Raw genomic sequence first — 17,904 nt, 5'->3', positions numbered from 1 at the left:
AGATGCTTGCGCTCACAATTTCTTCATCATTACGAACCATCATTGATGAGATGAAATGTGCTTTCGGTGGCAGCACTGGCACCGGAAGTTCTCCGATCCCACCTCTGTGTCCAGATGCTTGCTCTCACCTGCATCTCAAACCCATACCTGCGTATGTGCCCCAATCACAGCCTCCCCGTCCTTCTCATGGGCCGGCCTGCCTGCCTGGCCTTCACCTGGGTATTGAGCCATCTGGAATTTCTCTTTTCTAGCCCATTTCCAAACCAATTCTCTTTCATAAATTCACTACATTCTCCTGAACCAAATCCACGGTTTCTTCGTGAGGCCGTCTCGAGGGATGGACTTTGGAGTCAGATAGACTTATGTTTGGATTTCATTGCTATCTGTTGCTAGTTATGTGACTCTAAATGAGCCTCAGTTTTCTTATCTATAAAATGGAGATGTATTAGGGTGCCCAGGCAGGCCTGAGAGGAGATTCAGAAACATTTGGCTTGTGATGTCTGGGAATAGCTCCCTCCTCCTGGATCCGTCGCCACTCAAGTATTTCCAGTGGAGCCCTACTTCCTCTCTCATTTTCTCCTTCCGGGCTCCTAGGAAGTCATTGTCTCCTGGATATTCTCACACCACTTGGACCCCTCAGTCTTGTTCTTCTCAGAGCCTTCTTCTTTGTGTGCCTCTGTCTTAAGTTGGGTTCTCCTAGAAGACGACTTTGAAACAAGGGTTGGAGTATAAGTGGTTTACTTGGGAGCTGATCCTAGGATAAGCCGGTAGAATAGACACGTGAGGCTGTGAAGTGAAGGAAGCCAGAGCAGATAGGAATGAGGAGGTAAATGCTATGAGCAGTGGGGGCGCCAACCCAGGGAGACCCCTGGGAGGTGGTGCAGGACACAATGGAGTGAGGAAACTAAGCTAGTTCCCCTCTGCCTCCCATCTGTCATCTGCTGAGGACTGTTGACCCAGGCATTTGTGGCTGCAGCCTGAGAGAAGGCCCTGGGAAGAGAGAGTCAGCAAGATGCCATGAGCATATTTGGAAACATATTTCTGAGCAGAAATGGGCAGGGCACTGAGGGTATCTTATGGCCATGGCCCCCAAGGGTTTGCCCTCTCTTCTCTGCCTCCTCTCTGTGCTCTCCATGCGCCTGCCAAACGCTTTATGACTTCACCAGCCCTCTATGTCTCAGCAATTCCCTAAGCTCTGGCCCCAGCTACACTGTCTTCAGGTTCCACTGCCCACCGAGCCTCTCCCCTGGGGCTGTCCCATAGGCATCTTGAAGGAAGTACCAACAAAGCCACGCTCATCATCCTTTCCTTGTGACCCTACCCCAAACCAGATCTTCCCTTTATAGTTCCATTCTTGGTGGACGGCATCACTCTATTTCCGTTCTCCTAAGCTAGAAATTTCAGAGTCATCTTTTTGCAGCAGCCCCGTGATTCATCCTCTCATCATCAGATTCTCCTGCTCCAGCCTGTTCTATGTTTAGCTTCCAGAAATATGTTCGTACACATGGCTCGCACCACGTTCCTGTAAATTGTCTAGTATCTGTTGTAAAAGACACCCTTGAACTATTTGTCTTGCTCTGGTAACCCTCGTAACTTACCCCAAATGCACAAAAATGGGCCGATAGCCACCATATTATCCCTAAGATTATCCCCATTCTCACCATCACGGTTCACTGGACAAGCAATTCATTGGTCAGATTCCCCCAGGGGTTTTGAATTGGAGCTAAAAGTTCTTAACTAGAGAGAAAGAGTAACTTGAGCTGGGGATGGCAGTATTTGCTTGGACGCATGGCCCAGGCTTGGCCAAACAGGGTTCTCCACTCCTAGGCTACTGTGATTGGTTCAGAAGTGGTCCAGGGCCCAACACCAGGCCAGGTGGTCATCCCCTGAACTCTTGCTGGAACTTTCAGATGACAGTCTTGCTTCTGACTGCAAACATTAGCTCTGCAGATGATTTCAGTGGAGAGTGGCCATCTTTGTCTGCACTTAAGGATAGCGTTTGGGAAATGAAGCCAACACAGAAAGTGAAGTGAAATAGAGTGTCAGGACCCCGATAATGTCCCTCGACTCCTGCATCTAGCAGTACCGGAAGGTGTGTGTTCATCTTAGATTCTCCACATTTTTTATTGTGTTAACCTGTATAACATAAAATCTAACATTTAAACCATTTTTAAGTGTATAGTCCAGTGACACTAAGTACGTTCCCAGTGTTGGGCAGCCGGGATCCCAACCATCCCAGACCTTTTTCATCTTCCCAAACTGAAACCGTTAAACAGCAACTCCCCTCATTCCCCTCCCCTCAGCCCCTGGCAATTACCATTCCGCTTTCTGTCTCTGTGGTTTTGACAACTCTAGGGGCCTCATATCTATGGACTCATACAATGTTTGTCCTTTTGTGAGCATCTCATTTCACTTACGACGTCTTCAGGGTTCACTCAGGTTGTAGCATATGCCAAGACTTCCCACTTTTGAGAGCCAGTTCATTTCTTTTGGCTTGAACTATTTTGAGTTACGTTTCTGTCACTTATGACCAAGAGAATCCCGGGTAATACAAACTAGATGCGAAGAGAGAAAGAAAAAATAAGACAAAAGGTAGAGGAGAGTTCTGCTAGAAAGCTTCTACCCCCTTTCTAAGCCTGACCGCATGAGGCCCTTGAGGTCTCTCAAGACACATGACCATCTCTCTCTCTCTCTCAAATGAATTCATTTCTGTTTAAATGGGGAGTTGTACCCAACACACTTCCTTGTTCCCTCTAACATAAAGCCGGAACTCTTCCAGCATGGGATAAAGGGCCTCCTTCTTCAAGTCCTATCACCTTCAAGAGGATCCTAATCTTAATTCTCACCAAAGCTCTTAGCATTTATCAAATAATTCAGCTTTTTAAAAATATTTGTATTTATTTATTTGACAGAAAGAGTGAGAGACACAAGCAGGTAGAACAGCAGAGGGAGAGGGAGAAGCAGGCTCCCTACTGACCAGGGATCCTGATGTGGGGCTGGATCCCAGGACCCTGGGATCATGACCTGAGCCGAAGGCAGTTTCTTAACCAACTAAGCCACCCAGGTGCCCCTAATTCAGCATTTTTGATGCCTCCCTGCCTTATGCTGTCCTCTCTGCCCAGAATGTCTCTCTTTTTCTAGGCAGAGAACTCCTATATACCCTTCAAAACCCTGCTTCAGTGTTACCTCCTCTCCAGTTTCTCTGACTTCCTTTTTATTCTCTCAAGCCGTAGATACTTTGTGCTGCAACTGTTAATAGATTTCTTAGTCTTTAGATTAAGAGCTCTGAGAAGGCATGAGTTGTATTTGCTTCTTTATATCCTAGGACATAGCCCAGTGACATTTGTCAAATAAATAAACATAAAAAAATTACTTGATCAAACTAAGTACTTGATATCTAAATAATTAGTGCACCGAGGGCTTTAAAAACATTGCTTACCATCTAAGTAGGTAAAATATGTTCCCTGAAAACTTTTTTAAGAAGTTGTTATTTTCACTATTAATAAAAGTCCAGAGTGAATCCTAAACCCAGTACAGACAGTTTTAGCAAATATTTCAAAGAGTGGAAACCCAGATAAATGATTCTTCACCATATTTGGTCAGATGTGGAATAGCATTTTTCCATCGTCTAACTTGCACTTTGCAGTATGTATTCTTTTTAAGGATATACAATGTAGATTACTTGCTAATTGTGCTGGATTATCCCTTAATCCTTAAACTCCTTGGTGAACGCAAGAAATGATGGGTCATGACATCATGTAATAATTCACCCTCTGTTGCTCTCTGGCATTGTCTCTTTCTTTTCCATATCCCTTGCCTCTGTCTCCCACTGATGTATTGGGAAGACATTTGAGCTGGACAGTCCAGCTGAATGAGACATTTTGCTAATGTGGTACCTTCTCTTTAGGTTGCTTTAGAGTAAGATATTTTTGTTCTTGTGGAACACATAAAACCCTCTCATAGTCCCCTCTGGCCTACCACAGCTTTGAAAGAAAAGAGGATCTTTGCCATTTGGTAGGGGAGAGTGAGAAGCAGGCTCCTCGCTAAGCAGGGAATCCAACACAGGGCTCCATCCCAGGATCCCAAGATCATGACCTGAGCCAAAATCAAGAGTCATACGCTTAACTAAGTCCCCCAAGCATACCCCACAAAAGTAACTTTTTAAATTTTAGTAATATATATTCTCATTTAGGTCAATTTGGAAAATTCAGAAAAAGATAAACAAGAAAGGCATCATCATTAACAATCCTATAATCCCATGATGAGAGCCTGATTTTGTTAAGATATTGGTATATCTGCTGCTGCTAAGATATTGGTTTATCTCCCTCCATTGTATTATTATTTTCTAAAACAGCCTCACTATCATGGCATAAAATAAGCTGTGCATACTGAAAGCATACAGTTTGATGACCTGGGGCATAATTCCACTTGCAAAACGGTCACTGCAACACAGATAATGAACGTCACCCCAGAGTTTCCTGGTGCCCCCTTGCTCATCCGTCTCCTCCCCACCCCGAGGTATCCACTGATCTGCTTCTCTCACTAGAGATTCAGTTGCATTTTCTGGAAATTTTTGCAAGTGGAATTATTCAGTATGTACTCTTTTTGTTGTTGTTGTTTTGTTTTGTTTTTGTCTGGCTTTCACTCAGCATACAATTATTTTGAGTTTCATCCACATTGTTGTGTGTTCATTCCTTTTTAATTGGTGGCTGATATTCTATAGCATGGAGGCACTGTGCTTTGTGGACCTGTGGACCAACTCTGGGTTGTTTCCAGCTATTATAAATGAAGCTGCTGCAAATACTCACATACAAGAATTTATGCGCATGTATGCGTTTGTTTCTCTCAGGTGAATACCTAGCAGTGGAATGGCTGGGTGGTACAGTAGGTGCCTTGTTCACTTTGTTTCAGGAAACCGGCAGAGTATTTTCCCAAGCAGTTGCAAAGTTTTACATTTCCATCGGCAGTCGGGATTTACATTTCCAATCCTCTGCATCCCCATTGCTTGGTATAGTCCATCTTTTTTAATTTTAGCCCTTAATTTTAGCCATTTAATTTTAGCCATTTAGTGTGCAATGGGTATCTCCTTGTGGTTGTAATGATCACCTCCCCAATGACTCATGATATTAACTATCTTTTCATATTTTTATTGCTATTCATATGTCTTCTTTGGTGAAGTATCTGTTCAAATCTTCTGCACATTTTGAAAGTATAGTGTATGTCTTTTTATTATTGACTTGCAGGAATACTTTATACTCTAGATCCAAGTCCTTTGTTGGAGCGGTTTGCCCAATATTTTCTCCTAGTGGCTTGCCCGTTCATTTTTTCTAATAGTAGGTTTTGAGGAGCAAAAGATACTGATTTTGGTAAAGTCCTGTTTATTGATTTTTTTCTTGATACCTTCTACTTTTTGCATCCTATTTAAGAAAATCTTTGCTAAACCCCAAACCACTAAGATTTCCTCCTGTGTTTTCTTCTGAATGTCTTTTAAATTTCAGGTCTTAAATTTTTATCTATGATCCGCTTTTTAATTTTTGTATATGATGTGATGTATGGATCCAAGTTTGTTGTTTTGTTTTGCATATGGTTCTCCAGTTCCAGCATTTTGAATAATTTTATATCATCTCTTTGTACATGTGCCATGATGAACCTGGTATCTCTGCTGTACCATTGAGTAGTTGTGTGGCTTTTTGCAAGTCACTCTGACTTTCTGGATCTCAGTTTAATAATCTGTAAAATGGGCATATAGTTACTGGCCCTATCTGTCTGACAGTGGTTATAGTGATCGGCTTGAGATCAGTAATATTTTTTTTTTCTCTGAAATGTTGGAAACTTGAAAGTCAATCTCGATTCTTCCTTCACCATCATGGCCACACTTAGGCACTTCTAGATATTTCTTGAATCCATTGTCTTCTCACAACTCCCACCCTCATTGTCCTCATCAGGTCAGTCTCTTTTCTCATCCAGACTATTGCAATATTCTACCAGCTGGTCTGCTGCCCCTGGATTTTCTGCCTTCTGACCTGACCTCTCTGCTGCCTCCAGGGTGAGTCATCAGGCCTTGTTGGTCGGGTTATCTTCTGCTTACGCTCTATCATCTTCAGAATCAGGTCTGAGCTCACACCCAGGGACTCTATGCTCTGCCCTGCCTCTACTCCAGCCTCATCTCCCACTGCTCCCTGCTGATAGTGTATGTGCAAGAACACACTCCCTCCCGGCCCCCTGAATCCCGGAGCCCCCACAGACATGTCGCTCACCTCCATGCGCCTTGACTCTAGCTGTGAGACTTGCTACTTTTCTGTGCTTCTATTGAACTTTGAGAGTGACCTCCGAGCCCGGAGTGTCACGTGGCCTTCACCACACTGCGCTGTGAGTACTATTAGTGTCACTTCCCTCAAAAGACAGGTCGGTCAAGGAAAGGCGCTGTTGCTTTATGCATTGTTATTTCTTGACATCCACCGCAGAGTCTGGCTCAGAGTAGAGCCAAGAATTATTTGAAGATCTAAACATGATACCAGACAAGGGATGACTATTTTTGTGAATAATTAAGGCAATTCAGGACAGAAATGGCTCTTGGAAATCATCCAGGTGAGCATTTCCTCACCCAGATTCAGAGCCTGTGACTGTAGAAACTTTCCACCCATGTCTCTGGAAGGAGGGAAAGGTAAAGAGGAGAGGGCGGGAGTTAATGTAGGGCATTGCTTACTCTTCGGTCTTGTGGAGATCATTGGTGGATATTAAATAGGAAGGTAGGAGGTAGATGGAAAGTTATAAAGGACAGTATCTGAGAACGAGACTAAGATAATCTCAGTATCTCCCCACAAAGTACTTGTTAAAAGGAAAAATAAAAACTAGAGTAGAGGCGGTTTATGGATGGCTCAGTGGGTTAAACGTTGCAACTGTTGATTTCAGCTCAGGTCATGATCTCAGGGTTGTGAGACTGAACCCCATGTCAGGCTCCATGCTCAGCCGGGAGTCGGCTTGAGATTCTCTCCCTCTCCCCGCCCCTGCCCACATGTGTGCATGCACCCGCATTCTCGCACTCTCAAATAAATAAATAAATATTTAAAAAAACAAACAAACCATAACATATATACAAGAATGTGAATATATTTACTGCCACTGAACTATACTTAAAAATGGTTAAAATGATCAATTCTGTGTTGTGTATAGTTTTACCATGAAAAAAAAAATAGACAAAGGGAAAAAACTATCTAGAAGGAAAACTGGACAATAAATACCTTAATCAAAGGGTCAAAATTAACATGACTGATCAAAGGCAAATGGACACCGTGGGCCTGTGGATGTGATGCCTGAGAAGGGCCCAGTAGCTCTTATGTAGCATTCCAGCAAAAATGCAAACCCCAGTCCAACCCTGAGGGGTCCCCAGGGAGACCCCCAGTTAAGGGTCATGCTGTGCAATAACTGGCCCATATTCTTAAAAAATATCAGTGTCATCAAAGGTAAGGCCTGTCCCAGATTAAAGGATGACAACTCATGAGCCCAGATCAGGTCCTACACCAAAAAAAAGAGAAGTTTTTTCTTCCCTGACACACAGCACACAGTGAAGGGCCTGACATCCAGCATCTTGCTATCAGGAGAAATTGCTATCAGGAGAAGTTTTTCTTCTTCTTCTTCTTTATTTTATTTTGTTTTGTTTTTTAATAAAGCACCTTAGAGGGACAGCTGGCAAACATGGAATGTAAACTATAGATTAGATAAACTGTGTTCCTTTTCCTTTCCCTGAGTGTGGTCACTGTGCTATGATTATGGTAGAGGCTCTCCTCCTTTTTAGGAAATACGCACTGAACTGTGTGGAGGGAATGTGCCACAATGTGTACAACCCCCTCTCCAGTAGTTCATGAGTTCTGTGAGTTAATGAAAGCACCTGTGGCAAAGTGTTACCAGTGGATGACTCTGTAGAAATGATATGCAGGCATCCTTTGTACTGTTATTACAAACTTTTCATTAAGTTTGAAAGTATTTCAGGGAACCTGGGTGGCTCAGTCGATTAAGCATCTGCCTTCGGCTCAGGTCATGATCCCATGGTCCTGGGATCGAGGCCCACGTCGGGCTCCCTGCTCAACGAGGAGTCTGTTTCACCATCTCCCTCTGTCAGTTCCCCTGCTCCAGCTCTCTCTCAAAATAAATAGGTAAAATCTTAAAAAAAAAAAAAAGTTTGAAAGTATTTCAAGACAAAAAAGATTTTTATAAGCGGCAGTGATTAAAAATAATTGTAAGAAATTTATTGATTGATGTGAAAACAAATTCATAATATACAATTGAAGAGAGCAAGTTGCAGTACGACCTTGGTTTTATTCAAAACAAAACAAAAATCTCCTGTTCTAAAGAACAGTCTGGAAAGATGTGTACCAAAATGTCAACTCTGGTCATTGTTGAGTTAGGAAATAAAGGATAATTTAAATGTTTTTCTTTGTGTTTATCTACGTTTTCTATTTTTCTATTAATGTGCATGCATTAATTGTACCATAAAATTAATTATTAAATATTGTGAAGAAACAAATGACAAAAAAAGCTTTAAAGCCATGCCCGTGCATGGACTGATGGGGGCCCTCTCAGCTGGGGTACCTACCTTCTTCAGTAACCTCTTACTTGGCAGAAGCTCAACATTCTGTCAACTTCCAACATCACCCTGTGGTGATTGAAAAGGAAGAACTCTATATCCCCCACCCTCTGTCTCCCGCAGCTCTACCTTCTCAAGGCAGAGCCTCAGAAAGCCCCTTCTTGTGTATTTGGTATTCTAGCTTGCTCTTTGTGTGTTCTCAGTGTTTCCTGCTACCTGGCGGATTTCAGGGAGGTTTTTCAACTGCTTTCTAGTCTCCTGCAATTTCTCCTGATAGCAAGATGCTGGATGTCAGGCCCTTCACTGTGTGCTGTGTGTGAGGGAAGTATCACCCACCTCCGCCTAGTTCCACTTGAACCTGCTCTTAGCAGGTGCAGGACTGATCACTCCATCCCTGCCCTGCTGAATTTGAGGGCTTGGAAGATGGAGTACTCCCTTGTCGGAGATACCTTCTTTGGAATCTCTCTCTCCAGGAGCAACTCTAGCATGGACAAAAAGCACAACAGTTAAAACATTGTTAGTGTGTAGATTAAAAATTTCTGTCTACCCTAATCTGTCCTGCAGGGCCATCTCTCATGGATGATTCGGCTTCTGGATGTCCGAAAAAATCAGATCATCATCTACCACATTTACCCTGTAAGACTGTGTTTTCCTGTTAATTGAGCATAATGTCACGGTCTTCTTATTTTTATTCAAAATGTTTTAATGAATTTGTTACACTTCCTTTGTTTTCTTGTCTTGAATTCTTCATCAGACCCTTTAACGTTCAGTTTCTGAACATAGATTTGGAGGTTTTTGCTTGTTATATATTGTATCTCTTGAGACAGGTTGGGTTTTCTTGTCATTTTGATGCTGATTTACCAGAATGAACTTCCTGAGAGAACACTGTTGCGGAGAAATTGTTCTGCTCTGACAGTAAATGATTGTCGTTTGCTTTGCTCAGTTTGGGGACCCAGACGCTGTGGAAATTGCAATGGTGATGATCTGCGGCCCACTGGGTCTGGACATTTTCCTAATGCGAGCCACCGCCAGCCCATTACATCAGCTTCTTGAGGAGATAGGCAACCTGGTTTAGAAGTATCATTTTTCTTATTTTTTTTAATATTGCCAAGTGACAAGATAAACATAGCAGGGGTAAAGGCTTGCTTAAATATTTGTTCAGGCTCATGTCTTCCTGGACCTTAGTTCTAAGGAATCTTTCTTGTTGCTTTTTTCTTGACATCATTTGTCCTTTAAAATAAAGCCAGTATTTCAGCTAAAACTAATCAAAGGAAAAACTCGATATTCTTCAGGTCAAGCCTGTTCAAAATATCCCTTTCATCCCTTTGGAAAACAAAACAACTTACAAGTTTGCAAATGAATTTATTTGCATGGGCATTCCCTTGAGGTTTGGAATAATATTCTTCTTAAAGTACTTGGAAGACTTGGACCTAAAATTATACTCGACTAGAAAGTGGGAAAATAACCCCAAAGACTAGAAAGGAGTCGGAGGAGGCCCCGCTCTTGCTGTAGGTGCTGTTACCATCAAACACTGACCTTTGTGAAAGGCGGAAGCCAATCAACCTGGAAGACCCAGGTTTGGGTCCTTTGAGCCCCTCCCTGAATGTGTCTGGAGCCACAACTTTCCGTCTCAGGACCGCCACCCAGCCGGGTTCTCATCATCCCCTCGTGTCCTCCTGCTCCCTCTTCACCCACTCTTGCCTTCCCCAGCCTGTTCCCTCAAGTTCTGCACTTGAAATGCAAGTGGGATCATGACTCTGGTTCCCCTCCTAGAGCACCACAGTGGCTTCTCACTCTGTTAGGGCTGAAATCCAGCTCCTGCACGATTGGGCCCCTGGTCCTCCGCCGCCCTGCTCCCCTCCAGCCCTGCAGTCCCTTCTCAGGGCTACCCTGGCCTCCCTTCCATTCCTTAGAAGCTCTGCGCTCCCGCCTTACTTAATTTTCACAAAATCCACTCTGGACTGTGTTCTGAGTGTTCATTCCTGTTTTGGAGATGAGAAAAAAACCAAGACTCTGGGACACTGAGTGACCCATTGACACAGTCGCAGGGCCACGAGTCCAACCCAGGTCGCGCGATGTTAGCTCTCACCCAGTCTTCTACCTGCAGGCCGTGGGGTTGGGCATGGCTGCCACCGGGACTTGCTTCCGATTGATTTCAGTTAGCCCCAGTCTGAAATGGTCCTGTAAAGGCAATATCAGATAGGCTCAACTAAAGACAGATTATTTCCAGAAAGACACATAGTGCATTCCTAAGCGTCTGTTCTATCATCTTAATCTCTTAACTTCATACGTGCTCACATGTAAGGTATTTTCTCCCAAGTCTAGATTTCTAAATGTCTGTATTTCTCCTTGTAGCCGCAGGACTTCCTAGCGCCACCCAGACAGGGACCTCCTTGTACAGAGTCCCAAGAGCTGACCCTCCCTTCAGCTGCCCACGTGACGCTCCTGGAGGACTTGGCATGGTCATCAGGTCATGCTGCCAAGCTTGTGCTTATTCTTAGTTTCAGGAGTGTGGGATAGACTTTTTGCCAGAATCCTGCTCTGGCATTCCAGGTAGCTGACCATAAGCTAAGGCCCATTCTGCTATTTATAGTGAGTGCTGAAAATAGCCTTGTCCCTTTGAAAGGTGTGCCTGTGCCATATGCCCACTGGCCTCCTACCATCTGAAAGATGCTTCCTTCCAGACCTCACATGGCAGCATGGCTTCTGACACAGACCCAGAAGCACCAGAGCCCGGGGAGATGCCGGTGTGGGGAGTAGAACCGAGTTATGGACTGATGGAGGCAGGAGCTTAGGAAGAGGGGAATGAGGCAAGACCGAATCCAGCTGTTGGAGTGGGGTACAGAGTCAGGGAAGAAACACGAGCATGGCTGGTCTCATCCTGAGCCATGAATATAGCAGAGACCCACCAGTCCTTACCCCTGGGCTGGGACTTAGTCTGAGTGTGAAGGGTTAGTGGACCCAGCTGAAAGGGCTGGGGTGACCAGTCGAGTGTAGGCAGACCCGGTTCCTTTCTAGCTGCATGCAGGGGAACAGCCTACTTCATCTCTCTGAGCCATTTTCTTATCCAAAGCGGTGGGCCCAGAGGAGCCGCTGCTGTGCTAGGTGTGTGCATCAGAATGCCCTAGAAGCATGTCAGAATCAGGATGCTGGAACCCTCCTTGCAGACTGGTTCCCCAGGGGGTTCCAGGAGGATCCTGGGGATCTGGAGGTTTCCCAGGTTCCTTAGGAGACTCTGGTCCACACCAGTGTGGGAGAGCCCCTGTACTAGATGGACACGAGGGGTCTTCCCTAACAGCCCCGTGTTCTCAAGTTTGCCCGGTCAGCAATAAGAGAGAACAGATGGTAGGCATTGGCCTCACACAGTAGTCAGGCAGCATCAGAGTCAGACACTTCATCAGTTGCTCGCTGCACCCCAAGAAATCACCAGTTGGGAACTTTCCTAAGCCAGTTTTTCATGTGCGTGTTCACCCACTTCTACTTTCTCTCCTAGGCGACCCCTCCCTCTCCCACGGCTTAATTACTGTCTCTCCCAGAGGTCACAAATGGGGGGTCAGAAAGACAAACCTGGCCTGGCCACACATGAATTTTATTTAGTCTGCCCAATATTTTTTTTAAAGTCTGCAGCCGTGTGGGGTCAGCCTGAGTATTTACTTCCCGGCTCCCCACAGGCCCACCACGCCCAAGTATGTTACACCCATCCAGCGTTATGGCTTTCCGTTCCCTGCCTAGACCCCAATTTTAGATTTAATGAAGCATCTTAGCTCCTGTCCCCAGACCCAGCCTCTTTCTGAGCATCAGGCACATATAGCCACATGCCTTTTGAGACAGAATCCAGCTGGGAGACCTGGCCTGTAGTGCAGGGCAGGGTAAACACGAGTGATGTTATTATCCCGACTCTGCACCTCCTCTCTGGGTCTTGTGGGCACCTCAGCTCCACCTACAGTGTTAAAAACAGAGCCTAGCACTGTCCTCACCTTCACCCCGGGCCTCTCTGTGTTCCCTCTCTCCACAAATGAATCACCAGAAAGTGTGTAAGACTGGAAGCCATCCTGGGCCCTTGTGTCTCCCTCGACGGACCTGGACGTCAGACCTTGTGCAGAATCTCTTTGGGTTCCATTCCGTTTTTTCCATCTCACGACCACCATCCCAGCTCAGCTCACCATCGTCTTTGTCAGGCCTGTGGTCGTTGCTGGATTTTTCTCCTGCGGACATTTTTGTCTTGGTCTGACCCATTGCTCATTTCAAAGCCATGGTGCATCCGGCCATCTGTGTTCTAGACATCTGGGGCTTGTGTTATCCCTGGGATGTGCCTACTACGTCTCTGGCCTCTGGGTCCTCGCACATGCCGTTCCTCCTCCCGGAGGACTCTTCCCCTTACTGTTCACTTGAATAGTTGCTACAGTTTCTTCATGTCCCACTTCGAAGTCACTTCCTATTCAAGTCTTCTGTGATACGCAGGTCAAGTCAGGGCCCCTGCTCCGAGCTCACCGAGCCCCTGTGCCTTCCCTGGCATGGCACCCCCCACACAGCAGCCTGACTGCATGCTCTCTGGACTAAGGCTACAGGAGGGCAGGAGGGGTCATGGTCTGGCTTGTTCCCTGCTCTCTCTTCCAGGCCTAGCACATGCTTGGAACAGAGAAGTGTGCAAAGTTTGCTGAGGAAAGGGAGAGAAAAAGGAGAGCGTGGAAGGGGAACCAGAAAGGAACACCACGAGCACCTCCTTCTTGCTCAAGGGAAGACAAGAGCCGATACAGCCCACCTCCAACCCCAGTCTCCTAGAGTTGAGCACTTAAGAGAGCAGGAATTCTCATAATCAGTGCTGTGTCCTCAGTACCTAACAAAGAGCAGGTGTGCCATGGAGGTCATTCTAAGAACTTCTTGACCTAGACGATAGCCCATAGCAGAACCAGTCAGAGAACTACTACTTTTTTTTTGTAAGTATATCTATATGTATATATATGTTTTTAAAATAAAATTCATATTCAGACTTTTTTTAAATAACATTTTTTTTCTTGTTTCAAAGGCAAATTGTGTTCATTCTGGAAAATTCACACAAGCCAAAAGAAGGAAAAAGTTAGCCAGAAACTCCCTAGCAGGATGGCTCCTGAAGACTTTTTTCGAGTCCATTCTTTCAGAGTTTTTTCTAGGCCATAAGTATGTCAACCGATAGTTCTTATATGACAAATGAGATCAAATGGTACCTACCGCTCTATAGTCTGATCTTTTCTCATGGAACAGCTTCTATGTCAGCAAATGAACGTTCTCTAATGTCCCCATGGGTGACATCAACAGGCGCCCAGGGCAGCTGGAACAGGTACTCACCATGCCCTCCCTGCGTGGGGTCTGGCAGTTTGTTTCTGTGGACGGTGACTCAGTGAGTGACTTTGTAGTCAAGCCTCTATACCACACCTGATTGTTCCGTTACAGTGAATTTTCACATTCAGTGTTAATTTTCTCAAGAAAAGAAGATAATAAGATAGCACAGTGAAAATGTTTAGGTCGCAAGTGGGCCTCTTTGGTGGTGGCTGGGGGTAGACTGTAATTCGGCATTATGCTTTTATTTCTGATCCTGTGCAGCCTCCAAGTTTATCTCATGTGCAGCCTCATTTCTAGTCCTCCAACTTAAAAAAATAAACAAAGCGCAACCACTGTCCTTTAAAGAGATTATAATCTGATAGCAGAGATAAGAGACATGGTAACTGTCTATATAAAAAGTGAGTTTTCACTCCCAGAAGTTCCTGGCTCTTCACAATAAGAAGCGAGGATAAAATAGAAACGGTAACGCTAGTAATAGCTCATGTTTAATGAACACTTACTATGTCCAGGAACCATTCATGTAGCACACGGTACTGTGTTAAGTGACATGCACCGCTGATTCTCACTGCTAGCCCACAGGGTAGGGGTTACAGTTATGAACATTCTATTGTTGTGAAAACTGAGGTCCAGGGAGGTGAGCTAACTTGCCCACTTAACTCCGTAACTCGGCTAGCAAATGGTGGCCCTTTGAGGCTAGAGCCCTTCACTCTGGAATACACATCCTTGGGCTGGGAGAGAGGGTCATAAGGCCTGAAATAAGCATTGCGATTCAACCTTCTAGATACTGCGGCCTGAGGACCGGCTTGCTGACGTCCCCCATGGTGGGGTTCATGGTGACCAATCAGTGTACCTTCCACACACCCATCGGCTTTCCTCAGGTCCCAGTGGCTGCTTTGGCCGTGGAGAAAGTGGGTCACTCCAGTGTGCATTACCGCCTGGCTCTGTTCCCACCCAAGGCCACCGAAGAGCTGCCTTCTGTAAATCACTGCGACCTCAGGGATGGCTTTTTCTTTGGCGACCCCAAGCTGGCCCATTTTGACTCTTTGGCCTGTACCACCGGGTCTTCAGTCCATGTCTTTGTGAATCCAGCCACAAGCAAGCCAACGGGCCTTCCAGAAGACTTCAAGAAGGGCCTGCAGAGGTTAATGAGCCCAGCTTCCATGTGAATCATCTGTACGTGGCATAACGCCTGTCAGAAAATAAAATTCAGATGATTTTCTAAACGAGCTCTTTGGATTCTGTGGCATATCTTATAATTCTTAAAATGACTTTCAGTTAAAAGCTTTTAGGACACAGTCCTCTGGCCCCACCAAAGAAGTCAGGCCAGGGGTAGAGAGCTTTACACAGCGTCTCCCCGAGCCCTCTCAGCCACCCAGCAGGGCCGGTCCGGCTCTTTCTGCCTTTTTCTGGAGAGGAAAAGGAGGTTTGTAGAGCAGAAGCAATGGGTCTGGAGTCATCCAGTGGGCGAGTCCGTCTGACCCTCGGTCCCCCGGGAGTGCTGTCCACGTGCATCTTTATGGCTAATGTCTTCGCAGCCCGGCCACACACTTCCCTGGTTTGGGATCACTGATCTGACAGGACTTGGTAATAACCATGTGACCTCTATTTTTTTTTTTTTTTAAGATATGAACTTTAAAAAAATAAAACAAAACAAAAACCCCTGCCTTTCTTCATTGTCCTTAAACAATAAACAAGCCTCTGACAATTTTCTGATCCACAACCTCGGTAGCTCACACCTGCCATGGGTAGAGGCCCAGAAGGAAGCACCAATACATCCACTGTCTGCTCTGAACGGTGGGAGGCCCCTGCTGTGGCAGACTAATGAAAATGGTTCCCGGGGGTTGCGCACTGGCTTCCTGAAGTGCTTTACAGGCATTGCCTTGATCAATGCCTCTTCCTCTTCTCCAAGGTAGGAATTACTGTTGCCCTTTTTCTGATGCGGTGGTTGAGCGAACAGTGGGAGTAGGGGAAGGAGTTCTAGTCTAACCTGTGCCTCAGTGCAGAGGAAGGAAAACCAGAAGCTGACTCTTTCTGAGCCTCAGTTTCCTCCTCTGGAAGCAACACCCGGAGTGACGGTTTTTCAGTCGGGTGTCTGGCTGGGTTTTTTTTGAAAGTGTAGAGGCTCTTTTGGTCTGCTCTCGAAATGAGTTCTGAGTCGTTGCCACTTCCACACAGAGCTTTGGAATGCTGTCACCGTGATAACAACAGTGCTGAGGGCAAGTCCTTTGTCATTTCATCCAGTCAGTTCCCTCCGGTGGTAGATCCCGTCTTGAGAAAGCTTCACACAGGGAGAGAATGCTAACCGGCTGCCTGGTGTCTGCAGGTCTGGCCTGACTGCAGCCATGTGACCTGCTCAGAAAGGAAAAACTTTTCTGTGTGTGTCACTTTTCAGTCCTTGTGGTTCCTGCATGTGCCTTATTTTATGCATCTTTGTGACTACTCTGAGAGCTGGGGATTATTATTATTATTATTATTATTATTATTATTATACATGTCAGAATAGGCCTTTCAGGAGGAAGGTGACCTACTGAGATGACAGAACTGTGTAGCAGAGCTGGAACTCAATCCAGCCAGACCTCTGGACCTGTCTTTCCATGCTACCAGCTCTACATCTTACCCCAGTGATCCTGAATTTTCAAATTACACCATGCATAGCCACCAGTTTTTAAAATGGTAGGAATATTAGCAGCGGATTTACCAAGAGCCTCTTTAGCTGAGGGCAACATAGTGGGGTGATTAAGAGAGTGGGGTCCCCCATCAGACGGGGACCTGGATTTGTATCCTGGCCCTGCCATTTCTAACTAGGAGAACATTCTTTGACATGCAACACTGTCACTCCTGACCACACCGGCTTGCCTGTGTTTGACTCTCACCCCGCTGAGCCCCCACACCACAGCTGCCGTGGACGACTGGCCTAGAGCAGCCTCTTTAGACCACTGAGGTGGTAGGGTTGTCTGTTCCCACAGCACAGCCCAACTTATCCCTCTTTCCTGTGGGTACCAGCCTCATAGGTTGTGACGAGGGTTCCAGGAGAAATGTGTGGAAGAACTTGGCTTAGTGGCTGGTATGGCTATTAGTGTAAGAGAAAAGAAATGTTTTGTGCTCTCGCTACACAAGCACCTTCAAGGTGGGAAGTAACCAAGCCTTATATTCATTTTCTTTCCCACGCCTCAGTGGCTAGATGCACACTGTTTTCTATTTTATTTTTTTAAAGATGTATGTATTTACTTGAGAGAGAGCATGAGTCGGGGAATGGGCAGAGGCAGAGGAAGAGGGGGAGAGAATCCTTAAGCAGACTCCCCATTGATTGTGGGGCTCCACGCGGAGCTCGATCCCACTACCCTGAGATCATGATCTGAGCCAAAATGGAGTCTGACACTTAACTGAAGGAGCCACCCAGGCACCCCTATTTTCTATTTTATATGAGAAAAATGACAGAGGTACTGAAAACACATGGGATGCCGGGATGCCTCCTACCTAGGGTATGAGGCATTGAGTACCTTGAGGGTACATTGAGCCAGCCTCGGACTGTGGAACTGGCCCGAATTGAGAGTGCAGATGGATTCTGTGCAAAGAGCTCCAAGTTCATGTAAACTGCAGGAGTTTAAGTACCGATGACACAGTCTTTCCCCTGCCCAAGTTTTTAATACTTCAGCGTGAGCCAAAGCAGTGAACATTACAGCGCTCATTGGTTTTTAATGGGAAATTCTAGCATTATAAACTTGTTTTAAGACTCCAGAGAGAGCCAAATCCTAGTTGCATATACTTGGGAGGAAGCCAGACTTTATTATAAAGGTGGCAGAATCCATCTAGAAAGACTTTTAAAAACATCCAGTCAGCCATCCACCACTTAACTCCACAAAATATTTTTGCTGGGTGGCTAACAAGTAGCTGTGTCGCTCTTTTTTTGCTGGGCACCTCTCAGCAGACAGGATTCATGCCTTTGCTAACAAGAAGCAACTACAACAATCCACGCAGGTGAAGAAAACCTCCAGGTGTTG

General features: G+C 45.5%; 1 protein-coding gene across 6 annotated transcripts in view; it reads left to right on the top strand.

Moving 5' to 3' along the window:
* LOC116598860 overlaps positions 1-15,136 on the top strand; it is a 171,761-nt gene extending 156,625 nt beyond the window's left edge. For all 6 annotated transcript variants that reach the window (XM_032358240.1, XM_032358242.1, XM_032358237.1 and 3 more), the window contains exon 3: positions 14,685-15,136. In XM_032358240.1, coding sequence (XP_032214131.1) covers positions 14,685-15,069 — 385 coding nt within the window. In that variant the 3' untranslated portion in view covers positions 15,070-15,136. The remainder of the gene's footprint in view (positions 1-14,684) is intronic.
* Positions 15,137-17,904: the final 2,768 nt, after the last annotated feature.

Source organism: Mustela erminea, chromosome 9 (genome assembly GCF_009829155.1).
Source record: "Mustela erminea isolate mMusErm1 chromosome 9, mMusErm1.Pri, whole genome shotgun sequence".
NCBI lineage: Eukaryota > Metazoa > Chordata > Mammalia > Carnivora > Mustelidae > Mustela > Mustela erminea.
The sequence above is the reverse complement of the archived record's forward strand: the minus strand, read 5'-3'. Positions and strand labels throughout refer to the sequence as shown.